Source organism: Neophocaena asiaeorientalis, unplaced genomic scaffold, assembly GCF_003031525.2.
Source record: "Neophocaena asiaeorientalis asiaeorientalis breed wild unplaced genomic scaffold, Neophocaena_asiaeorientalis_V1.1 scaffold59, whole genome shotgun sequence".
In the NCBI taxonomy this organism is placed as follows: domain Eukaryota; kingdom Metazoa; phylum Chordata; class Mammalia; order Artiodactyla; family Phocoenidae; genus Neophocaena; species Neophocaena asiaeorientalis.
In genome coordinates this window covers 19,374,409-19,401,107 of record NW_020174268.1, presented here as the reverse complement: position 1 = coordinate 19,401,107, position 26,699 = coordinate 19,374,409, and the positions used below count along the sequence as shown (strand labels likewise).

At 43.8% G+C, this 26,699-nt stretch overlaps 1 protein-coding gene across 1 annotated transcript in view; it reads right to left on the bottom strand.

Moving 5' to 3' along the window:
* Positions 1-9,068: 9,068 nt before the first annotated feature.
* USP12 (ubiquitin specific peptidase 12) overlaps positions 9,069-26,699 on the bottom strand; it is a 32,184-nt gene continuing 14,553 nt past the window's right edge. Inside the window, exons 4-8 of the mRNA XM_024755491.1 lie at positions 23,834-23,910; positions 23,637-23,720; positions 16,807-17,004; positions 14,041-14,119; positions 9,069-12,234 (exon numbers count right to left, since the gene is read on the bottom strand). Coding sequence (XP_024611259.1) covers positions 12,133-12,234; positions 14,041-14,119; positions 16,807-17,004; positions 23,637-23,720; positions 23,834-23,910 — 540 coding nt within the window. The 3' untranslated portion in view covers positions 9,069-12,132. The remainder of the gene's footprint in view (positions 12,235-14,040; positions 14,120-16,806; positions 17,005-23,636; positions 23,721-23,833; positions 23,911-26,699) is intronic.

Sequence of the window (26,699 nt, the reverse complement as noted above, 5' to 3'; positions counted from 1 at the left end):
TGTTGCCTCTTAGCCTTTAATGATTGTAGGACGCATGATACAAATGTTCAGATTAGTAATGTTTTGGCCAAAATTCCATCCATGGAAAATCCAAGCTAGGAAGGCTGTTTCTCCAGAGACAGTTGACGTGAGGGAAACGGCTTGTGTTTAAGAGGGTCAGCTCATTTATGACTGTAATCTAATTTTGTAGAACAGCAAACTAGAGGATGATTTTGAGCTGAATTACATTTGTATTTTTAATCAAGGGGCCAACATTATTGAGTATGTAATAACCCATCCTCTTAGTTTATTTTAATCCTTGAGAAAACAATAATTTCCCCCATTCAACTCATCCCCCCGCCTTGATTTTGGCGACTCACTGCCTGAGTTTGACAAGACTCCCACATGGAACCAAATTATGTGCATAAAATATCAAAATGAAGGATTGCTCTTGCAGAAGCAGTTGCTGAGATGTAAAGGGTAAACGGCACTAGGCTAGAAGCACTTGTGGGGAGTGGCCTCCCGTCTCTCCACACCCCCAGCCTGCCCGCCCTGTTCCGGAGTCATCAGTGGATCGCGGCACCGGCTCTCGGTTCCATCACAATTGCTGGGAAACCAAAAAGCTGGGCTGAGTTGTGCAAACACTGCCCTGCACGGAACTCTGATCCCGTCTCACACTGCTCACCAAGGTAATATCCTTTCATAAACTGGAGAATCAGGCTTCAGCGGTCAAGGTCAATGACGTGCACAGCGTCAGGGGCGCTGGCGTCCACGGTGCAGGTGCAGGAAGGACCCTCCTAACAACATGGTTGGATGGTGTGTCCAGACATTTTACTTCCCTTTGCGAGTTTGTAATGATCTCTCCACTTTGATGCTCTCAAACCTTGGACCCGCAGCCTGAACCCCGAGACACTGTTCCATGGAAACAACGGGTAAATCTGATGCTTAGCCCCGTGCCTGGGCGGGAGGTTCGTAAGTTATCTGTTGAGTAAACGAGGGAGATGGGGGCAGGTGTGGCGTGTGCCCAGGACTTTGGTGGGGGCCGTATTGCGTTATTGCATCACGTAAACGTCACTGCTCTACCCAGCTGGCCTCGCCGTGGCGGGTCCTGGGTTTGAGAGGCAGCTCCATACGTTCGTGAGGATCCATCTTGCCCGCAGGGGGCCCGGCCGGCCACGGCCCTCTGGTGGCCAGGAAAGCCCAGGACACGACGGCCCAGGGCGGCAATGACATCCTGCTGAGGGATCCGTGAGGGTACGATGAGGATGAGGGCAGAGGGCACGGCCTGCTCTAAGGCCCGGGGCAGAAAAGCTGGGCCTGGGAGTGGAGGTAGGGTGAGGGCGGTCCACTGTGCAGGCTGCAAACTCGAGCCCGGCGTCTCCGGGGTCCAGATCCCAGCCCCCTCTTTCCCAGCTCCCGCAGGGGAGAAGCGCCAGGCAGTGCGAGGGTAGGGCGAGCCCCGGCCTGCTCACAAGTGCTCCCTAAGTCGCCCTGTCACTCCTGTTCCTGGGGCTGCAGCCACAGTGCAGCATGACTGAGGACAGGGCATGGGCAGAAGCAGCCTTCCACCCCAGCACTTGGCACACTGCTCGGTAGGTATTAGACGTTCGTCGGAACACAGCCCGTGAATCTCCCACCCTTCCCAGTAAAACAGAGGGCGTGGCCGCTGCTCCAAAGGGTTGAGGTGGGGATTAAACGAGACGAGACACCTGAAAGCTTTCCTGCACGACACCTGGCCGGAGCAGGTGCAAGTAAAAGCCGCGTGAGTCTGACCTCCTCCTGGGTCAACAGGCCTGCTGGGCCTTTGTAAAGCAAGATGTACAAGTTCAGTATTTCTCAAATCCAAGGAATGCCTGTGTTCCACGGGACGCCAATAGCGTTCTGTGAAAATAAAAATCAGTGCCCAAACACTTTCTGAAATGTATTAAATAGTCAGAGACAGAAAGCACTAGGCACTCCTGTATGCTTGTCTGTATTATTTTTCACTGAAGTGCTACTAAGACGTGAAGACCATGGGGTTCACAGCTATGTGGTCCTGGGACTAGACAGGCAGGTCTGGAAGCCGAAGAGAGGGCCCCAGAGAGCTCCCAGTTCATGCGGGATTTCAGGACCTGATGGAGGTGGCATTTCTTCAAATCAATGGGGCAAAGAGGTTTTATCCAGGGAATGACATTGGAACAAGGAGCTGGCTGTCTGATTTCTCCCTTGTCTACTTCCAGGAAACATTCTATGATGTGCACAGAAGATGGATGTAAAATTTTTAAGCCATTTTTCAAAATCTCCACCTAATGAATATTCAGACATTTGCACTCAGCAAAACACTTGCTCCGTTTAAGACACAGCAGTGAAGCCGCTCATGGTGAGGATTCCCAGTGAATCAGCCACACGATCTCGTTCTGCACTAGCTCAGTCCCATTTCATGTGTGCGTTTTAGATGAGTTCTTCCAGCATGTATCCAGGAAGTGTGCGCGCTTTAAAAAGAGCCCTCAGGGGCTTCCCTGGTGGTGCAGTGGTTAAGAATCCGCCTGCCAATGCAGGGGACACGGGTTCGAGCCCTGGTCCGGGAAGATCCCACATGCCGCGGAGCAACTAAGCCCGTGCGCCACAACTACTGAGCCTGCACTCTAGAGCCTGTGAGCCACAACTACTGAGCCCGCGAGCCACAACTACTGAAGCCCGTGGGCCTGGAGTCCGTGCTCCGCAACAAGAGAGGCCACCGCAATGAGAAGCCCGCGCACCGCAACCAAGAGTAGCCCCCGCTCGCTGCAACTAGAGAAAGCCTGGGCACAGCAACGAAGACCCAACGCAGCCAAAAAAAAAAAAATTAAAATAAAAAAAAAAAAAAAAAAACAAGAGCCCTCAAATTTCACTGCGGGGAACGGATTTACCGAGGCCAGGACTGGAGGCCGAAATGCTGATTGGGAGGTACAAGGTGGTGGCGACCTGGACCAAAGCCATGGCCTAGAGATGTCAAAGTAGGTGGGCTCAGGAGATTTAGAGGGTCGTCCTGAGAGGACTTGAGGTCTGGATGTATTGGCAGGATGGACATAAAGGCACAGAGGACGATTCCCAGTCTCTGACCTGTGTACGTGAGTGAGGGCAGGATGGGGGTTGAGCCAGTTGAGTCTGAGGTGTCTGTGTAACATCTGGATGGAGCGGCCCACGTGACAACTGGCTAGAAGGGCCTGGAGCTCAAGGCACCTAGGCAAGAGGTAAAGATTTGTCACTAGCATAGCTGATAGTCGGAGGCGTGGGATAGGTGAGGTTGCCCCACCGGAGCGTGAAGAGAGGGACCAAACGGCCTGCAAGAGAACCCGCAAGAACCCCACCACGGCAGTCACGTCCTAAAGATCCTATCTCAGCGTCTGGTGTCCCAAACCCGCCCCCCATCCCCAAAGCCGCCCCTTGGCCAGGCTCTCACGCCTTCTCAGCTGGATGACCACAGCCTTCTCACTGGTCTTCCTCTTCCAGGCAGGAGGAATCCACTAAAAGGCTCTTCGCGAGCGTCGCTCTGAGAAATCAGTCCTCTGCTTAGAACCGTCCCGAGGTCCCCTCTCTGCCTTTTAGGAAAATCCAGACTCCTTACCTGATCAATTACGCTCTTGGATTTACAGCCCCACCTTCCTTGCCTCTTGGTTCTGGCCACACTACAGCCGCACTTCCCAAGGAGGCGACGCTTCCTGTCCACAGCACTTTCTCACATACTGTCTTCTTTATAATCAGAGGCGTCCCCTCTCTATCCCCTCCTTCTTCTGAATAACCCTCACTTCTCCTGGCAAGCTCGGCTCAAGTGGCGTTTCCTCTGGGCGCCTTCCCTGCCTGCAGTCTGATTTAGATGCTCTGCCTCTTGTGTTCCTGCATTGTCTTACTTACGTCCCCATCAGGGCTCTCCACACTCCGTATCCTTGCAGTTAATTACTGGCTCGCCTGTTTCCTTCACTGAGCCGCACGAGGCCTCGCTCTGTGTTCTTGGCAGCTGGTGGCACACAGTGCGTGCCCAATCACAGGAGCTGCATCAATAGATCCTTGCTGGCACTGGCTGAGCCCCTGCAATGCAATCCTCACCCTCTGGACCCTCAGGCAGCATCCACAGTGATGTCTAGTTCACAGGCCAGGAGCTGAATGAAGCCCGGCGTTTGCTCAGCTGACACGTGGAGCGGGGCTGGGATGCGCTCTAAACCACATGAGTCTCCTCTGACAGCTCCTGCGGAAACTGAAGAACATTTTACTCACGTTTTGTCTTTCTTCCTCAACTATGAGCTTACTTTCTACACTGTGAGCGCCGTGAGAACAGAAATGGTGTCTTAGCCATCTTTACATCCCCTGCAGCAACTGAAGGGATGCTTTTCACGTAATAACTCTCTTCAATATCTAAGAAGTCAGTACTAGGTTTCCGCTGAAGTTTCTAGACAACGCTGTTGAGGGACTGTCGCCCTGAACTGTACCAGGTGTATCTTACATGTATCTCAATTCCATTTATGACATTCCTACAAGATAGCCTTACTTTTGCCATTTTATAAATGAGGAAAGCAGGCTTATGGGCTATGGGACTGGGTCCTGAGGCTCTGAAGGGCTGGCTCGCTGCCCACTTAATGTGTGTCTGATTAGCTCAGCATATAAAGGAGAAGGCAATGAACATTACGGTCACCAAGTGACCACCAGTTCAGATCTAGATTGGTGCTGGGAAAGATACCAAGAGACCTGTGTCAGAGAAACTTGTCGCGTCAGCAGCTGTCTCTGACAAGAGTTTCCCCTGGAGAGAATGGAAGCATGTTCGATACCAGTGAACCCGGGACTGCAAGGCTGCCCTGGAATCAGTCCTCCTCCTATGGGACTGCAACACCTGCATCTCACAGAGTGGCACCCGGCTCCTGGGGCAGGTCCATCAGATTCATCGGACTGGACTTCCATCTGTCTAGCAGTAAATTCACTTCACAAAACTTCCTTTGAAAACTTTGCAAGTTGCCCTTCAACTGCATTTTTTTTTCTCTCGTTCTAAAGCCCCTCCACGGTCCTTAAGACGTATCACCTTTCCATAGAAGGAAATTATTTATGCCAGAGCAGAGGATAGGTACGATTTATTTCCAATAAAAGCTTTCAAGACACCCAACATTCTTCACCATGAGGCTGCTAAGCTTATCAATCTGTCCTCAGTTATTAAATAGCTCGGAATCACTGTAGACCTTGTAACACGTTCTGGGAGTTCCCTGGCCACAGAGTAATTATCTCAGAAGTACAAGAGCCATTTCAACTTTGTACCTAATCTCAAATTCTACTGTTAAAGCTTTGCCCCGTGGCATGTGGGGCAGAGGCTAATAGATCCTGAGCGTGTGAATTCCAGTGATTCCCCAGCCATCAGGGCTAGGCCTCCCCGAACTGCCAGGCAGTGTGAGTTTGTTAAAAGCAAATGCTTATGGGGCTTCCCTGGTGGCGCAGTGGTTGAGAGTCCGCCTGCCGATGCAGGGGACATGGGTTCGTGCCCCGGTCCGGGAAGATCCCACATGCCGCGGAGCGGCTGGGCCCGTGAGCCATGGCCGCTGGGCCTGCGCGTCCGGAGCCTGTGCTCCGCAACGGGAGAGGCCACAACAGTGAGAGGCCCGCGTACCACACACACAAAAAAAGCAAATGCTTATAAAGAAACCGTGGTATTCATACCGTGGAGTACTATGACCTAACCCCCAAGCCTGGCCCTCCTCCAGGGTTCTCAGCAGAAGGCTTCTATCTCATAAGCTGTGCCAGCGACACAAATCCAGGAGTCCTCCTAGACACTGCTCCCCTCGCCTGCACCCCAGCCAGCCCGCGGCAGGGTCCTGTTGCCCTGAAGCTTCATCACACACACCCACTCTGGCCCCTCCAGACCCCTCTCCACACCACAGCTCAGGATTTCCTTCTCAGAGCACAAGTCTCCCCACCCCTGCCTGCCTGCTGTGGGATAGGATCTTAAGCCTTATCTCACTTTGTAACTACATTCAGTAAATCAATGTAATTTCAAACTGGTTCTCGTCAATAGCTTAATATATAGTAAAACAGAGTAGATATGATGTATAGAAGTCCAGACACTACATCGCTCATACTTGGGTTCACGATAGGAACTTAAAATATACACCTTTTGGGCAGAGTGCAATAACTGAGATGGCTTTTAGAATGATAAATACATGTAATGCTGGGAAAACAGGTAAGATGCTTATATTTTCTGAAGCTTCCATGATCCCATCTAATCATCTTATCCACGGACAGGCCATTTTGTAAGTCTACTTTCCTCATCATCCTATCATCCCTTTTTATTTTTCCTTAAATAAGTGCGACACTCTGGCAGGTTATTAAAAACTAACCAGTCAAGTCCAGCCAAGAAATTCTTTTTTCTTTTTTTTTTTTTGCAGTACTTGGGCCTCTCACTGCTGTGGCCTCTCCCGTTGCGGAGCACAGGCTCCGGACGCGCAGGCCCAGCGGCCATGGCTCACGGGCCCAGCCGCTCCGCGGCATGTGGGATCTTCCCGGACCGGGGCACGAACCCGCGTCCCCTGCATCGGCAGGCGGACTCTCAACCACTGCGCCACCAGGGAAGCCCAAGAATTCATTTTTGCATCCTAAAACAAACTCCATTTGGAAAATGGTTCCTTCCTGAAGGGAAAAGCCACCAGCAAACAGAAGTTTCAGTAAATAGGTTATAAACAACACAAGTCATCATTTATCACCCCAAAACGTGCACAGACAGTATGCGATCACTGTCTTGTTCCTGGGCCTTGCAGCGGGTGAGACTTTGGAACGACATGGCCGAGTACAGTAAAATCACGTCTCTTCTTCCGCAATCTTGTCAATGACCCAACATGCACTTTCCAGGATTTACTGGGCAAGGGGTGCACCACCGCACAAGGTGAGCCATCGCTCCTCGGTCACTTTTTAATGTCTTCTATCAAGTTGGCCACAATTCGGAGGTTCCTAAATCTGAAGAACCAGAGTGTTCTCCAAAGGAAAGTATGTTGAGAGACGGTGGAGTGCATCTTTAATGCAGGGTAGGTTCACCCAAGGCCGCTGTGCCCGCCCAAACTGAAGGAATACGAAATCAACTCCTGCCACCTGAAACCTAGAGACTGGTGTGCTTTGCTCAACCCATCTACCTCTTTTCAAGTCAGGGACAGGCGAAGGGGTGCTTCCCACCCTAATGACCAGTGCAATCTAGATTCTCCCTGCGGTAAATGATAGCACCCGACGTCCAGCTAGTTTAAAAGATGCAGGGCAGTGTGATGTGGAGCTAATACAAGCCCTGGCCTAGGATGCATGGCTCCCTGTCCGCCTTGTCCCTGCAGCCTCACGTGGGAAGGAGCTTGTTTTTCTAGCACAACCTCTGAGCCAGTCTAGGCACCCCACCTGCCAATGGTAAGACGCGCCTGCTCGAGGCTTCATTTCTTATCTTCTCTCACTGCTGAACCAACAGAGAGCTCTCCCTTGTACTTAAGGGCCTTTCTGCTCTTCCCACTGCTCTGTCCCAACTCAACCCTAGAAGCAAAACACCCCCTAGACGGCAGCCCTTCAAATGCTGTACGTAAAGACAAAAGTTCTGTCCCTCTTAAGTATCCCATGAGTATTCCTTAGATGATTTCGCTTTTCGACAATGCTCCCAACAGGTCAACTCCAGGTTGGCAGTGAACTTATAGAAACCCTGATCTAGAACTTCAGGTGAGTTCTAACACGGGCCCAAACCTGGATGATGAGAATCACCTGGGAGCCCTTGAGAACTCCATTTCTCATCTTCAGTCAAAATCTTCGGGGATGGATCTCGGGAATCTGAACGTTTGTAAGATTCCTCCAGTGATTCTGCTAATTATCCAGATTTGGGAATGACTTCTCAGTAGAGTGGGACTGTTTTTTTGATCTTCAAAGAGTTTTGCTTCTTTGAAAACAATTAGAAGGTATGACGTTTTCATTAAGGCCTAGATCAGTTTAATTATAGGGCACATCATTGACAGCAGGTGAGGAAACTTAAGAAGGGAACCCAGTATTAAGGTGGATTATAGTTAAGCGGTATATGACGAATCGTGTAAGCTTGTTTCTTCAGAAATCAGGGGTCCATAGTGGCTGCTTGAGGGAGAATTCCTGAGAGTAATTTAGAACCTTCCACAGGGAAACAAGGGGTTCAGATCCTCTGACACCTGGATCTACTACCTTCCAGCTGAGTGACTTTGGGAAAAATCACTCAACCTCTGAAAAGCCTTAGTTTCCTCTTTTGTAAAATGAACCTCATAGACACGGTCTTCAAGATGAATCTTTTAAAAAGGTAAAATGCTGAGTCCAGGGCCTATCACATGCTCAACTCAAAAATGATGGGTTATTTCAGCAGCTCTGGAGATTTAAAAAAAAAGGGTTATCACAGAAAACACATCAATGAGGAGAAGAGGAAGAGCTTTCAAATAACAGGTATTGGAAGCTTTCAAATAACAGGTACTGGAAGACAAGGGAACTTGGAAAACGGGAGGGGTGGTCCTGGCTTTTCAAGAGTCCACGAAAAACTCTTGAAAACAGACAGTGTCATTTACTCAAAGTTCAACACGATACAGATGATCATCTCAGCTCCCCACCTCCGGGTACTGTGTTCACTCCGAGAACAGTCCTTCAGGGACGTGAATAAACAAGAGCGCCTCCAGGCCAGGGTTCCCAAGAATGGTGAGGATAAATAAACAGCAGTCCCTCAACAGCTGACGAAGCTTCAAGTTCTCAAGTTCAAGTGCTGATTTTACAGGCGCAAGTACTACCCTGGAAGGGAGGAGGGGTGCTAGCAACAGTGACTGTTAAGATATCTTGCCCTCTGAGATTCTAAGTTTACATTTCTAAACTTGGGATTTGGGGAAAGACAAGGCTACTAAATAAAGACAGATAAATGCAAGGTACGTGCTGAAGAAACACGCAGGCACGCACGGAATGCTACTTTACACAAATGGGATGTGTTCCGGGAAAATCTCTTTGGGTCACAAAAGTAGTAACTTCTGAGCAAAACCAGTAACACAGTGTCCTGTCCGAAGTGTGTACTTCTAGTTTGCAAATGCATCTGAGGAAAAAACACACAAAACCCCACAAGCACAAATAAACCAACTTTAATAGATATTATTTTGTATTTATATAGCGCCTTCTTCAAGAACCTTAGATGCTTTACAGACATTATATCTAATTAATCCCCACAACAACCCTGTGAGGTAGGTATTACTCCCATTTTACAAGATAGGGAGACTGAAGCACAGAGAGGTTAAGTGACTTGCCCAAGGTCACACAGTTAAATTCACTGAGGAGCCAGGACCTGAGCGCCTTAGCCTCCCAACTCCCAGGTAAATACCTCATGAGAGAATCTTTATTGAAAAGTAGCTTTAAAGAAAGTATCAAGAGTAGTAAGTTATGGGAGTGAGGTCTTTCTACTGCCGTCAAGGAAAGAAAAAACCCTACACGGATGGTCAGAGGCGACGAGACCCATATATTACATTCCTCACCTCTTCTCTTTGCCTAAAGTTTCAGGGCTCCTGTCTCGAGGCAGCTTCTAAAGGTAAAGCCGCCAAGACAGAAGCCATGTGACTTAGAAGTGAGACTTAATTTAGAATATGTACTTTCAGTTACGATAATTTATAGAAATTTTTATTCCAATATACAAAATATGGGATAGCCATCCCAACAAACAAGTACACAGTTAGACAGCAATCAGCCACCATTTACAACTGAAACCCGCCCCTCAGTTCCATCAGTCGGACCAGCACACCACCTCACAATGCGTTCTATATGGGTCACTTTTCTTACTTACTGTATCTGCATTTTTCCCCCCCGACCCTAACCCTACATGTTTTTAAAGTATACTGTATTTCTGAGAAGCTTCAAAACATTTTACGTAGGTGCAGCTGCACTCAGAGTGTACGAAGAAAATTGACAACCATCACCGCATCGCCCCCTCCTGACAAGTCATCCTATTAAACCGGGTGTAGATGTGAACAGTGTGTGACTACCATGGAACTCAAAAACAACGCTAGAACTTGCTTTAATAGGAAATTTAACCTTGGCTTTTACTTCACTGTATGTTTTTTTAAATGCAAAATGTAAAAACAAACACAACATAGTATCCCAATGCTGTACCTTTTTGCAAATGACTTCATCTATCTTTCTCATACATGTTGTGGCCCAACGCAAGGAAAAACTGGTTCAGCTTCACGTCACTCCTCGTCTCCATACTGAAAGCTGCAGAAATTTCGCTTTATAATTCCAAGACAATTTGGCTGAAGCCCTCAAAATAAAAAATGCACCCACCTCCGCAGCTATCGCCTTGCCCACATTCTTGGTTGTGATTCTCTGTGCCATGGTGGTAGATCGGGCAGGCCATATAATTTGTACCAGAACCATTCCAGCCAGGGTAAGGCTTTAGAAACTGTCTCTTAAAAAGCAATCTGTCAAAACATATCATCATTTTCTCCCAGTACATCTGTTTCAACAGTCCCATTAGCTAAGTGACCCTGTTAAAGATCGATCCATGGAACGAACAGGTGAAGTCATTTCCTGAGCTAAAAGATACAGATAATAAATGTTAATAATAGCAGCAGACAAAACATTTTTTTGTTGCTTGTTTTTCAGATTCAACAGTATTAGTAAAATAAGTTTACAAAATTACAACGATTAAAAGAAAAAGATTCCTGCCTGGAAAAAACATGAATAAGGAACATCTAAGGCCTGATTGCTATTATCTTGAATATATATTCAATTATTTTCAGCAAGTTACATTCGGCCACCGTCAGACAACTTCTTGATGCATGGCAAAGTGTCAACTGCAACGGTTTACATACATCGTACATCACACATATTACTTCTTGAAACTGCCAACAGAATGAAGTCTTAAACACAAAGTTAAATTCCAATAACATCTGTAAAGGCGGAAGGGGGAAAGAAAAAAAAAAAAAGACTTGCTTTCAAAGTACTTCTGGTCGACCTCATTAAAATGTAACCCTCACAGGGTCTGTTAGCTCTCCAGGAGCTGGGGCTGGGATGGATCACTTCTTTCCAGGATAAAGAACATTTGAAAGTAACGTAGCTGCTATGACATGAGTTTTCTAAACGTGGCCTCAACCTGAAGCAGAGCACTGACGAACTCTCAAGGTCGCGCACCACTGCTGCACCAGGACTTCTTAGATCATTCCACAATGACAGGGAATTTGGGATAGTTTTTAATTTTACTGAAATTAAAACTGAATGAAATAACTGACTGACAACTAGGACAAATATTTAGCCAGAGATATCAGTTCCTCCCGAAAAAGAATATGTACCTCCTCTCATTGCAATTTTTCTTAAGGTAACTTATGATTTAAAACAGAGTTTAAAATTCATCTTAAAAACAGAAACAAACAAAAGGATTAGTTAAGCTGACAAAAACTAATAAAAATATGCTGAAATTTACTGACAGAATCATGGGCACTTCATACAATACTTAGACTCTACCAGTTTTAAGTAAAATAAATAAGGAAAAAAATTATAATTACAAAGCCAGTCTTTCCCCTTGGGGAAACAAAAAGCCACTTTTGACCAACTGTTCCCTAGATATACATATACTGTATATTATTATAAGCTTCTTCAGAGAAGCAAACGTATTTGTCTTCCTGACACTGGATTCTAGTATCTGTTAGTTTCTTTACATCAGGAAGGCAACTGCAAGTGTTGGGCCCAAAAGTATTTCTGGTTTACGCTTGAAAAGACCACCCAGTATTGCTTCTCGATGTGTTCAACCAGGCAAATGTATGCAGTGTGTTCAACATCATCTCCTGCAATTGTCAGTACAACCTCACAGATTCCTTTTCTTTCTACTGCACCCCCAAGGAGTTCAATCATTATTGGTGCAATTAATGAAGAGAAAATGCATGTCAATTACTGGAAGGCTGTTTTACAAGAGGAGCTGGTATCTCTGATTTCACTGCCTTGTTGTATGGAACTGCGCAGACAGCATGATACCTGAGCAAATCAATCAACTACCACGGTAGGAAGAGCGCGTTAATCCAGTCTTTGCTTTACTGTGTGCAAAGTGTGCTACTGCCCCCTGAGCTTCCTGCATTTCTCTTTTCTTGGAACACTGGTGCTTGATCCTTTCCCAAATAACCAGAGAAGAAATGAGGCAGAAAGTCTCTCTTTATCGCAGTTCCCTCAGTCCCGGGACTGATAGAAAAGGATGTAGCCAGACTCAGAGTTCTTTGAGATATCTGACGTCAACCCGTAGAATTCTTCGATAGCTTGTGCATCTATTTTCTGTGAGGCAAAACATAAACTTTAGTACAAAGACAAGCTCTTTGAACTGCTTAAATGCAATAAAATCTTCAACCTTTCTTAGAATAATGCCTTTCATTTTCTCATTCATAAAACAGCTCTGCACAATCCAAATGGCTTAAATTGAAAAGACGGATGATGCCAAGTATTGGTGAGAATGTGGAACAAATGGAACTCTCATTCATAGCTGGGAGGAATGTAGAATGGCACAGATGCCGGGGAAAATGTTTAGCATCATCTTCTAAGGCTGAACATCCAATTACCCTGTGTGTGACCCAGCAATTCTATTCCTGGGTATAGGCTGAACTATAGGAAACCACTAATTGTCAACCATTGGGGACCTACAAAAATGGCTGTTTCATATGGTTCAATCTAAAATATACCCAAGAAAAATGAGGGCCTATGTCCAATAAAAGACTTGTACAAGGATAATCAAGGCAGTTTTATTTGTGATAGTCAACAATGGACAAAAAGTCAAGTTTCTAACGTGGTATATCCGTACAATGGAAAATTAGACAGCAATAAAGAAAGAACTACTATTGCAGGCAACAAGACTGAGCTGCACAGGTATTGATGAGTGAAAAAAGCCAGACACAAAAGCAGTCACACTGGATGAGCCCCTTGTATTCAAACACAGGCAAACTTCATCACAGTAACATAGTAAAATTCAAAATAGGGGATTCCAGGGGATGGTGGGTAGGGGAGGAAAGCTGTGGGTACTGACCAGGAGGAGGAATAAGGGAGCTTCTTGGGGTGTTGAAAATATACTATATCTTGATCTAGATGGCGGTTATGTGTGTGTGCGTGCATGTGTGCATTCACGTAAAAATTTAAGTTGTTTAAAATTTGCATACTTTACTGTGCCTTATAGCTCAATAAGTTATTTTGTTAATAGTGTGGTTGACTCTCAACCACTGCGCCACCAGGGAAGCCCTAGTGTTTTTTTTTTTAAACTAGCTCTGTTGTTGAAAGATTTCCCTTGTTTTATTCTAAACATTTTAAAAATTTTTATTTATTCATCTATCTATCTATCTATGGCTGTGTTGGATCTTCGTTGCTGCATGCGGGCTTTCTCTAGTTGTGGTGAGCAGGGGCTGCTCTTGGTTGCTGTGCAGGTGTGAGGGCTTCTCATTGAGGTGGCTTATCTTGTTGTGGAACACAGGCTCTAAGCACGCAGGCTTCAGTAGTTGTGGCATGCGGGCTCAGTAGTTGTGGCACGCGGGCTCAGTAGTTGCGGCTCGCGGGCTCTGGAGCGCAGGCTCAGTAGTTGTGGTGCACAGGCTTACGTGCTCCGCAGCACATGGGATCTTCCTGGACCAGGGATCAAACCTGTGTCCCCTGCATTGGCTGGTAGATTCTTAACCACTGTGCCACCAGGGAAGTGCCTATTTTAAATTTTTTTTTTTTTTTTTTGCGGTATGCGGGCCTCTCACCGCCACGGCCTCGCCCATTGCTGAGCACAGGCCCCAGACGCGCAGTCTCAGCGGCCACGGCTCACGGGCCCAGCCGCTCTGCGGCACGTGGGGTCCTCCCGGACCGGGGCACGAACCTGTGTCCCCTGCATCGGCAGGCGCACCCTCAACCACTGCGCCACCAGGGAAGCCCTCTAAACATTTTAAAGGTTAGCTGACCATTATAGCAATGGGACTGGATGTTAGGGAGCAAGAAGTAGAAATTAGACTACAATCTGAAGACCTGTCATATACAATGAGAAGCTGGAAGGAAAAAGTTAAGAGCAAAATACACACACAACTTTGAAGAAAAACAAGAAATTAGGAAACTACTTACTTCTACAATGTCGTCATCAAACAACAACCAAAAATCATGACTCTTAACTATTGCAATATAATGGCCTCGATTGGGACCACTAAAACAAAGAGAAATAAAAGTTAATTTTATACAAAGTTTATTAGCATTGCTCTTCTATGCCCTATATTCCACGTTCTATAAAGTAGAAAAACTGAAACAGATAAAAATATTCCTTATCTATTCTTTCCCCCAAAAGATCAAGCTACATTGATCTGAACTGGCATTCAATTTTAAGGCCAAATAATCGGTACTCTACTTTGAGAGATATAACCAGTATTCTCTTTAAAAGCTATACTATAAAATTCCCTGTGCCTTTTTAAATTATTATTATTATTATTATTTTTTTTTGCGATACGCGGGCCTCTCACTTTTGTGGCCTCTCCCGTTGCGGAGCACAGGCTCCGGACGCGCAGGCTCAGCGGCCATGGCTCACGGGCCCAGCCGCTCCGCGGCACGTGGGATCCTCCCAGACCGGGGCACGAACCCACGTCCCCTGCCTCGGCAGGCGGACTCTCAACCACTGCGCCACCAGGGAAGCCCTAAAATTATTATTTTTGAAGTAATTTTCCAATTTGCTTCTATAAAAGATTGAAATAAAAATTTCTAGCATTTTTTGCGGGGAGGAGAGGTGATCACAGGCAGAACATGCTGAGTTAAACTACAAAACAATGCATGTAGAGTTATTTCTGAGTCTTAACCCTCGGCAATAGTTTTTCTTGAGGAAGGATTCCATGTGATGCTTGAAAAAGGAAAGATATCGAATCCTTGGCTCTGAAATCAAGCTCCAACTTCATAAACTTCTTTAAACAAGTGACTTTTTTTTTAGTATTACTAGTGCTAGCTTTAAGTACTTAACTCTTAGCACCATTATAATTATTATAATTGCCTCTGCATCCCATTTTCAACAAATCTGGAATACAGAAATCTAGAAAAATGTAAAAATAAAGGTGGGATTATTTCTTTTAAAAGAAATTCTTTTTTTTTTTTTGGCTGTGCCTCGTGGCTGGCAGGATCTTAGTTCCCTGACCAGGGATCGAACCCCGTGTCCCCTGCAGTAGAAGCGCAGAGTCCTAACCACTGGACCGCCAGGGAAGTCCCTAAAAGAAATTCTTTACAAAGAACACGTCAAAGATTTTTAACCTCTCCCAGTTTAAGTATGACTCACTATAAAAGCTTATATATACTTTTTAAATCAAATTATAATTCTACCACAATTATTATATTACAGACTTTGAAGTAATTTTCAACACAGATTATTCTTTATGGTGAATACTATTTTAAAAGTAGCAACCTCAGATATAAGAATAAGCTGCCTCCAAGTTTCCTCAGATCTTTTTTTTTTTTTGCGGTACGCGGGCCTCTCACTGTTGTGGCCTCTCCCGTTGCGGAGCACAGGCTCCGGACGCGCAGGCTCAGCGGCCATGGCTCACGGGCCCAGCCGCTCCGCAGCATGTGGGATCTTCCCAGGCCGGGGCACGAACCCGTGTCCCCTGCATCGGCAAGCGGACTCTCAACCACTGCGCCACCAGGGAAGCCCTCCTCAGATCTTTGATTCCATAGTTGAGATGAATATCTCAGGTGACAAAATGACACAAAGAGAGTACTTTTTCACTGTAGAGGAAAATACCTCAAAACTTAAAAAAAAACCACCACTTTTAATGCTAAAATAAACCTCCAGTCTGATCATTACACCAGGGTTCTGTAAGGTACCCGATACTGTTTTCCTCTGTTCAGATGTCATCACTCTTCTTCAGAAACATAATGCTCCAAAAATGGAAAACAAAGATTACTGCTGAGGATAAGAGGCAGGAGATGGGCTGACACAGACCATGGAGGTTAAAGACTGTGACAGAAGCGGACTCCCTCGCAGCTGTCCTGACATATTCTGAGCAGAAAGCTGGGAGAGGGAGGGACAGCTAAGGAGAGGCTGGAGTACAACACGCTGTTAGTACAAGTTTCCAACAGCCAGGGGGAAAAGGATGAGTGACCTGTTTTAAAATTATTACAGGAGGAAATTCCCTGGAGGCCCAGGGTCAGCACTCGGCACTTTCACTGCCAGGGCCTGGGTTCCATCCCTGGTCGGGGAACTAAGATCCCACAAGCTGCACAGTGCGGCCAAAAATAAATAAATAAAAAATAAAATTATTACAGGAAATTCTAAATAGTCAATGAAGACTGTATGTTCCAAATATAAATGTTGATTATGTGACACTCTTGTGGTTTGAGAATTTTTTGAGCCATTCTATAAATTAAGATCTATAGATGAGATAGTACACTCTATTGGCTAACAGGAAACACACGGACTTCTAAAATCAGAAAGCTTATCTTTGAAGATTATCTCCAAAACCTTTTAAAGTGTTTTCCACAATCACTAACATGATGAACATATCCAATTAATCTCAGAAAGAACTTATTTTGTAAAATCGCTTTAAGCAGTGTTTTTTTTTTTACCAATAATCAAGAAAAAAGGAAACAAAAAACTAACAGGACTTAAAGTTCCCAGAATAATATTTAAATAATAAGAACAAGTATCAAATCCAGGCAATAACACACTATTTTAATATGTAAAGGTTTTAAGAAGGAAATGGTAAAATGCATCTGAAATATCCATTTGAAATAAACTTATTTTCGTCCTACAGCATCGAGGGCTACGGAAGCCTCCACAGGGCCTGCATATCCGAGCATCCTGTGCGTGCACCTGCCCACCACCGAGCATCCTGCCACCATGGCCCACGGCCCTGTTACCTTCCACAGTGAACCACGACGGCCACGAGGTCGTACATTCTGTCAGGATTGGTTGCATCGCCTGAAGTGTTAAATAGACGAAGTTCTAAAGGAAAAACTACCCGGTAAGAAAGTTTTGTGTATCGATGGAGTTGATCCATGTATTTAAATCTTTTCAGATGCAGAGCTAGAATCATGGGCAGCTTTTTAACTTTCATCCTGTTAAAATAAACATGAAAACAAAATTTCATAAGACGTTCACCATGTCCTTAAAAGAACTATCAAACTTCACGATTCAAGTAACAGTTGATAGTTTTCATAGCCGGGCACTGCCCACTTGTACATATTTCTACTCATGACTTTTGTATTAGCAAAGCAAAATTCTGAAAGTCTTAAGACGGCCCCTGCCCCCCATCATCACCAAACCACATAATCTGACACAGCACTTGGTACGGCTCCCAAAGAGATATGATGGCACATTCCTTTATTAACAACTCTGTACTTCTGAAATATAGGTCACTGGGCCCGCTGCAGGAAAAAGCAGTTCCTTAAGGCCGCTCGCTCCTTCGGAGGTGAACGGAGGCTGGATCCATTTGTTCTATTCAGCTATATAATTCAGTAACAGACTGAGAGCAGGAGACAGTGAGAAAAGCATTAAAGACCATCCATTAAAGGCGTCTGCCAGAGACAAGGAACAGCTCCTTAGTAAGAGCGGTGGCTGCGTGCACCCTGGAAAGGGAATAGAATAACCTGGAAACGCAGGAGTGAAGCTTTCACCTGTAAAGCACGGGCCTCCCCATCCCCCAACGCCCTGAAGGACCCCTCCGGGCAGCCTCTCCCCGAGATGCCTCTGCTCCCCCAGTTCATTTCAGCGCCGACGCCTGATCTTCTGGCGCAAACAGCTGTTCTCCTCAACCCTCCATCAGCACTTTACACACTCACGTCATATCTGTACAGTTTATTACACTATAAAACACTTAGATGAGTACGGGTCGTTCTCTTCTAGGGTCTGGACTCCGGACGGACAGGGACCATCTCTTTTATTATATTTATCCATCTAGCACAACTAGGTACTTGACAAACACTAGAGAACTGAATTCTGTGTGTGTTCAGTGAAGCAAAACACTGTTCGTGATTAAAAAACGACACTTGGTAAACCTCTGCCTCTGCTGAAGTGAAAACAACTCGTGTTATGGCATCATTCTAGATCTGCATTCTACAGATCTTACATGTGGTGCGGCAGCTGATTCCAGAAGTGTTTATTAACCTGGCTTTTGGGAAACATCAGCGAAAATAAATGTAAAACCTAATCGTTCCTGGAAAGCAATCTAGCAATACGAATCAACAGCCTTTGTGGCCTTTGCCTCAGTAATCGAAACTAAATATATCATCTCAAATACAAGACTTCTGAGAGGAATTCAGTTCTGGAGTTATTTTATATTGTGAAAAAGTGGGAGAATCCTAGCTATTCAACAACGTGAAACGCTGAAATACATTACAATACAAACACAACAGAATATTTTACAACTTCAAACAATGCTGTTGCAAGTTTCTAAATGGCATGGGAAAATACTTACGGAAAGTAAAAAAGTCAAGATATATATTTATATATACAGTAATCCAACTCTTAAACATCAGATGTTCAATTAAACTGGTACAGAGTTGCTAAAACAAACTCTTTCAAAACAATAAAAGCAAACTATCCTTTGAAAATGTCCAGTGAGGTGCAAACCCACAAGGATTTTTCTATGTGTTAAATATGTTAGTAGTGTATTAGATACAGGCAGTTAAGATTAGGAAGAGGAACCAGATATGGCCTGGGGGTTAGGAAAAATGTGCTTTTAGAAATTAAGCCAGAGCAGAGGGGGAAAGGCCCAAATGGAGAAAACAGAACATGTCCAAATGCTGGCTTATAAAATACGCCCCATCAGACAACACGGGAGGAACACGAATCCTCCCAGCAGCACTTCTTCCCAGAGGAAACCCGACACTTGTGAAGAGACACAGGATAAAGTCAAACACAAATATTTGTGGAGCCACATTTTAAAGATGATGAGAGACTATCTCACAAAATTTTTCTCATACTGACATGGCTCAGGAAGAAATGAACACATAGATAAGCTGAGTCAAATTCATTATGGAGATTGTGAAGCAGAAGGAAGAACAAAGAAGTTGATTTCCTGCTTGAAACACCAATTCCACCAACACACCAAAGAATTGATAGGATTCTGGTTTTCCTTCCATTCAAACACGTGTGGAGAAAGGTGACCTTAGGGAGCTCTTGATCTCTGTCACTGTTGTTAAAAAAGTGGTCTCAGAATGTAATGTTTTCTCCAAAAGACAAATATGCTGAAGAAAAAAAGGGGAGGACAGAGAACTTTTTTTTCCTTTTTAGTTAAAGTTTGAAATAGACATTGATTTTTAAAATGTATTGATTTATGTATGCACGCACACATGCACGCATGCGTGCATGCTGTGCTGGGTCTTAGTTGCAGCACGTGGGATCTAGTTCCTTGACCAGGGATCGAACCCGGGCCCCCTGCATTGCGAGCACAGAGTCTTAAGCCCTGGACCACCAGGGAAGTCCCCGACATTGATTTTTATCTTCTGTAAACTGACTTATAAATTAATTTTCCATTTAGATTTTTTTAAATGGCATTTACACAATGATTAAAATTTGGATGAATTTACGATATACATTTTCTTGCTTTTACATCTTTAAAACAATAAGGTGTGTTCTTTTTGCACTAACGTAAGAGGTATTTACCTTCCTTTTATCTAATTATAATTAGATAATATCTAATCATAATTTAAAACTATTTTTAAAAAGCAGAAGGATGGAAAAAGACATTAACAAAGTCAGCAAAGCTGGCTCTGGCTGATTCTAATATCAGACAAAGTAGAACCCAAGCCAAGGAGTGTTACTAGAGATAAAGAAGGACATTCCAAAAAAAAAAGAAGAAGGACATTCCATAATAAAGAGGGCCAACTAATCAAGAGGACACAATCTTCAAGTACCAAATACCAAATTTGATAGAATTAAAGAAATAAACAGATAAATGCACAGAGTTAAAGTCTTTAACGGACTTCTCTAACAAAAAAAGTCAGTAGGAATAGGGAAGGTATGAACAACCAAATTATGGATCTAATCAACATTTATGGAACACTCCATTTCAAAGTGAAGAATATATGTTCTTCTCAAGTACAACTGGACATTCATTAATGTACTGGACAATGAAAGAAGTCTCAATAACTTCCAAAACACAGAGATCACAGGATATATTTTCCTGACAAAAATTAAAAAACAAAAAAATAGCAAAATCCCCCTGAAATATGGAAACTAAGCTATACACTTCTAAATAATCCATGGGACAAAGACAAAATCACAAGGGCAATTAGAATAGATTTTTAAATGGATGATAACGCAAATACAACATGTTAAAATTTGTGGGAACACAGCCAAAGCAGCGTTTAGAGGAAAAGTTATAGCTTTAAATTTTTATATTAGAAAAGAAAAAGGGCAAGTCTTGACCACACAGAAAAGCTTAATAATTGTACATAAAATTCCAGTTTCCTCTTATAAACTTAATGTCAAGCACGACTAACTGGGGCACATGGTGCTGGGGGTGAGGGGAACACGACCTATGACCATGTGTGACTGTCAGCAGACATTTAAGTTGCCTCCACCTCTTCTTGGTTATTGTAAATACTAGAGCAATGAACATGGGAATGCACATATCTCTTTGAAAATCCTGTTATCAGTTCTTTTGGATATGTACTTAGAAGCAGAATGCTGGATCATACGGTAATTCTATTTTTAATACTTTTGAGGAACCTTCACACTGTTTTCCACAGTGGCTGCAACATTTTACATTTCCACCAACAATACACAGTTCCCTTTTCTGCATATCCTTATCAACACTCATTATTTTCTCTTTTTATTTGAAAGTGGCCATCCTAACTAATGTGAGGTGGTATCTTACTGTGGTTTTGATTTGCATTTCCCGGATAATTAGTTATGTTATCTTTTCATATGCCTGTTGGCCATCTGTATGTCATCTTTGGAGAGATGTTTACTCAAGTCCTTTGCCCAATTTTTAATTGGGTGATGTGGTTTCTACTGTTGAGTTGTGTGAGTTCTTTATATTCTGGATATTAACCTCTTATCAGATATCTGGTTTTCAAATATTTTCTCCCATTCTGTTAATATTCTGCAAATATTTTCTCCCATTCATGTCATTTCATTCCGTTGTTTCCTTTGTTGCACGTAAGTTTTTAAGTTTGATATAGTCCCATTTATCTATTTTTGCTTTTGTTGCTTGTGCTTTAGGTGTCATATTCAAGAAATCACTGCCATACTCAACATCGTGAGGCTTTTTTTCCCCCTATGTTTTCTTCTAAGAGTTTTATAGTTTCAGGTGTTATGGTTAGGTCTTTAACCAATTTTGAGTTAATTTTTGTGAATGGTATGAAGTAAGGATCCAACTTCAATCTTTTGCATGTGGATACCCAGTTTTTCCACCACCATCTGTTGAAGATCATTGAGCATATAAATGCAGGTTTATTTCTGGGGGGCAGGGGTGCGGTGATAAGCCTGGCTACCTACAGGGGCACTGACCAAACTATTAAATACATAAGGATAAAATATATATATATATATATATATACACACACACATAAGGATAATGGGAGCCAATCTGTACTGTCAGAGGAGGGGCTTACAAATATTAAAAAGGAGAAAACCAGAATAAACCCTATGGTGTTGGATGAAACTGGAGGTACTGTTGTGAATTTGTGGTTTTTCGATACAGATAGACCAACAGATAAATAAGTACAGATGTAAATATGTGTACATATGTACACACACAAGCACGCATGTCCTCCAGCTCTGTTCACTAAGTGGGCCCAGGAACAGTGACACGGCAACGGCAACGAGCACACCTATACCACGGTCCTGGTTTTTAAACGTTATTCTCCCCCTAAAAGGAACCAGGGCTCCTTCGAGAAACGGCTGGTACCAGTGTGGGGGGCAAGGAAGGTACAAAGCAAGCCTGGACATCTTGTTGCACTACAGAGTAAAGAGGGGCTGGAGAACAAAGGGACGGGACAAAAGACACCAGAGGCAGCGGGAAGGGGCTCCTGCTGGCCAAATCGGGATAATGTGAACATGAAAATAAACGAGACAATCATTACCCACAGGATAAAACAGGAATCTCTGAGTCCTCACTGAGATTTAAAAAATGAAAAAAACTGTAAATATCCCCATTTCTCACCGAACCTTCAATCTCAAAATACATATGAATTACAACTGGGGAAAAGCACAGCTTCACAGTGAAGAATCCTGGGAGACAGCACCTTAGTCAAGTGTCCAAAGAGAACAGTACCAGTCACGAGATGTGCAAGACAGAGTACCAGAGCAGGCCTCAGACTGTCCTCGGAAAGGCCGGGTGCAAGGATGGTCCTGGGCTAACATCTGGGAACTTGATCGGGGGGTGTCCCCACTGTTCCCTAACTGACAAGCGTGTCTCGATGCCCCTGAGAACTGTCTGTGCAAATCATCTGGTTTATGCTGAACACCTGCTTCCCTTCCGGAAGCCTGGAATTTTGGTACATGCCAGGCAGAGGACGCCTACGTGTCCAGCCCCCAATAAATCTCGGCCACCGAGTCAGTGAGGAGCTTCCCTGGGAGACAGCATTTCTCCCATGTTGTCACATTTGATGCTGGAGGAACTAAGTACGTCTGTGTGACTCCACGGGGACAGGACTCTTGCAAGCTGGCCTGGCTTCCCCTTGGCTGATTGTACTTGTCCCCTTTCCCTGTAATCAATCTCAGCTGTGAGCACGACTATGTATGTTGAGTCCTGCAAGTCCTTCTAGTCAATCACCAAATCCAGGAGTGTCTTGGGAACCCTGACACTTGACACATAGAGAATCATGTGCCATTTAAAAGAACACAATGAGAAGAACACAGCATCACTTCTGTGCGATTCCTGCCCAAAATACATAACCTGAACCTAATCATACAAAAACATGAGACAAACCCAAAGAAGAACATTCTATAAAATAACTAATCTGTAATTTTCAAGTGCCAAGATAATGAAAGTCAAGAAAAGACTAAGGAACTGTTCTACATGTAAAAAAGACTAAAGAGACATGAATACTAAATGCAATGTGTAATTCTGGACTGGATCCTTTTTTCTATAAAGGACATTATTGGGATCTCTGGTGACACTAAAATAAGGTCTACGATAACAGTAAGACATCAGCGTTACTCTCCTGACCTGGATGGATACAGTACATAGGAGACTTCCTTTAAGTGTCCAGGATCGCATCATATCAGGAGCTCACTCTCGAATGGTTTAGGGTAAAGAAAAAACATGGTTAGTATCGCTCACGCAACTTTTCTGAGCTTGATCCAAAATAGAAAGTAAAATAATCAGGATGACGATGATGATTCAATTCCTTGATACCGAGATACCGTCTTCATCATAATATACTGAGAGAAGGTACAAAATCCTATGCAGGAACAGTGGAAACCAGGGTGAGGGTGAGTAAAGTACTTTCCCCTCGTCCTTCCTCACCAAGAAGAAGTTTACATTATCAAGAAAGCTTCAAAGCAAAATATTTTAACTGTATTGGTTTATGATTATTAAACAATCACTAAATGCAGAAAGTCACCTGAGGGTACAGAGTTGGATACTGTTTATCTAGGAATTACCTAATAAGTCTGAGCTCTTGGTGATGAAAGAAATGTTTTCTCATCGCAAATTGTCATAGATCGCTTTCAGCTAGAAAAGCCCATCCACAACACTGCCAAAGAATCACTATAAATGTTAAAAACACTGACTTACCGTTTGTGTGCTTCCTGTTTGCTGCGGCATTCTTCACAGTAGTATTTGTATTCACTGCATAGAGTTTCTGTGTTGCTAAAACCCCTGTGTAAGACACAAAATAACTGTGTCTATACCAGAAAGTTACGTATTCATTTAAAAATATTCTAAGCCCAAAGACAGTCATTACATGTCAAAATAAATAACTCTGCACTTACCTTAAGCAGTGAGTAATGGATGTGTTTTGTTCCACGTCAACAGAAAGGTCTAAAAAATCTTCATCTTTGCTGCTTATCTGTAAAAATAGGGAAATATTTTTGATTTCTTTTTTTTTTTAAACATCTTCATTGGAGTATAATTGCTTTACAACCTTTGATTTCTTTAATCACTGTTCCAAAATGATAGAATTAAGTGCACCCTATTATTAGTATTATTAAGTATAATTAAGTATATAAAGAATCCTTTTTCCCCCAAGTTATCCAAAAGGACACTGAATGAATAACTTTCATTATATGTACAGGTGAAACACCAAAGTGCACCTGTGACTGATTTTCTTACTGGCAAAGGCTAGTGTGATGTGAAATTCCATTACTTCTCCTAATCTTGGTAATACTGTGAAGCATAAAACAAACTGTAAAAAAAAAAAAAAAAAAAAAAAAAAAAAACAAACTGTACCATATACGCTATTTCTTAAAAAACACAGGCCAAGACTGAATGAGAATGTTTGGCAAAGGATGTGATATCTGTATTGTTTTATCATTTAAGAAAAAAATTTAGCCCAAAATGCCAAACTGTAATCTTCACTTATGACTTTCTTTTATTTTCCCCCAAAATTGAACAATGTTCTGTTTGAATTACGCATAAATCATCTTATAAAAATGAAGTTACTATTTATTCATCTGAACTGGAGTAGGACAGAACTTTAGTCATCACTTTTCCTACGTGCAAGGAGACGACGCGATGCAATGGGAGGGACCTCTGACTCGGTTCCCGGGGCCTCCCACTCGCAACGACTCTACACCCGCTGATGGTTTGTGATGACTTTTCAATACAACACCAAAAGCATTTAAAGAACATCGAAAGCACTTCCATGAAGGAAAAGACTGGACTTTATTAAAATTAAAATGTAATACTTAAAATTTAAAACTTCTCATCTACCAAAGACACGGTTCAGAGGATGAGAAGACAAGCCACAGACTGGGAGGAAATCTCTGCAAGAGACACACCTGATAAAGGACTGGTATCCAAAATATACGAAGAACTCTTAAAACTCAACGACAGAAAAACAAACAACCTGATTTTAAAAATGGGTCAAAGACCAGTACAGATACCTCACCAAAGAAGATGTACAGATGGCAAACAAGCACATGAAAAGATGCTCCACATCACATGTCATCAGGGAAGTGCATATTAAAACAACAACAAGACGCTACTACACATCTACAATAGAACAGCGAAAACCCAAAACGCTGACGACAGCACCCGCTGATCAGGAACCCTCACTCATAGCTGGCGGGAATGGCGCAGCCACGCTGGCAGCACCTCACACAACTAAACATACTCTTCTCACCACACGATCCGGCAACTGTGCTCAGCGCCGTACCAACCAAAGAGGCTGGGAAGTTATGCCCACACAAAATCCTGCACACGCACGGTCCTAACAGCTCTGTTCATAATTATCAAAACCTGGAAGCAACCTACATGTCCTTCAGTAGGTGAATGGATAAACTCTGGTACCTCCAGACAATAAATCGTAATTCAGCAGTAAAAAGAAATGAGCTGTCAAGCTGTGACCAGACATGCAGGGACCTCAAATACGCACTGCTAAGTGAAAGAAGCCAATCTGCAAAGGCTGCATACTCTGCGATTCCAACCACATGGCATCTGGAAGAGGCAAAACTATGGAGGCAGGAAAACAAGCAGCGGCTGCCGGGGGTTGAGGAGGAGGGAAGCAGGAATCCGTGGAGCACAGAGTGAAACCACTCTGCAGGATACTGTAGTGATTGACACATCATTATACGTTTGTCAAAACAAAAAGAAATCAAAGAACAGACAGCACCAAGAATGAACCCTTATGTAAACTATGGATTTCAGATAATAACGTATCGACATTGGCCCAGCAACTGCAACAAATATATCTTACTAATGCCAAGGATGTTACCATTAGGGGGAAGTGGGGAGGGGGGCAATTTGGGAACTCTCTGTACTTTCCACTCCATTTTTCTTAAATCTATTTAAAAAGAAAAAGAAAAAAGAGTTCCTTATTAGTCTCTGCCAGTGTAAGTTTATGTGATTCAGTTAACCGAGTAGACTATGTTATTCTTTCCAACATCCATAAAGCATTTCCCTTACTTTTCTAGCTTGTGGACTCTTTTCCAGTTGACCACGCTACTCTCCTCTGCTATTAAAAACTAGCAGTACAACCATCACAGTAAAGACTGGACTGGGCAAAAATCATCAGTGAATGCTAAGTCTGGGGGGAGATTTTGATGAGGAACAAGAATATCTGTGTCTCCCACAGTCTCCCTACTAGTTACAAGGGCATAAAAAAGTCATTATGAAGTGGAGAAACTGAACAACATCGTGAATCGGAGATCAAAATTAATTTTACCAACGAGGGGCAGAAGGAACTGTGTGCCTGTATGTGATATCCTGACGAAGACATATTAACTATGAATTGTTCCGGTCAAGAATGTACAAACCGGGGCTTCCCTGGTGGCGCAGGGGTTAAGAAACCGCCTGCCAATGCAGGGGACACAGGTTCGAGCCCTGGTCCGGGAAGATCCCACATGCCACGGAGCAACTAAGCCCATGCACCACGACTACTGAGCCCACGTGCTGCAACTACAACTACTGAAGTCCGTGTGCCTAGGGCCCGTGCTCCACAAGACAAACCACCGCAATGGGAAGCCCGCGCACCAAAACGAAGAGTAGCCCCCGCTCGCCGCAACTAGAGAAAGCCAGCGTGCAGCAACGAAGACCCAACGCGGCCAAAAATAAAAAGTTAATTAATAAAAGAAAAGAAAAAAGAATGCACAACCTGCATCTAATTAGAAGGAAACATCAGGCAAACTTGATACGAGG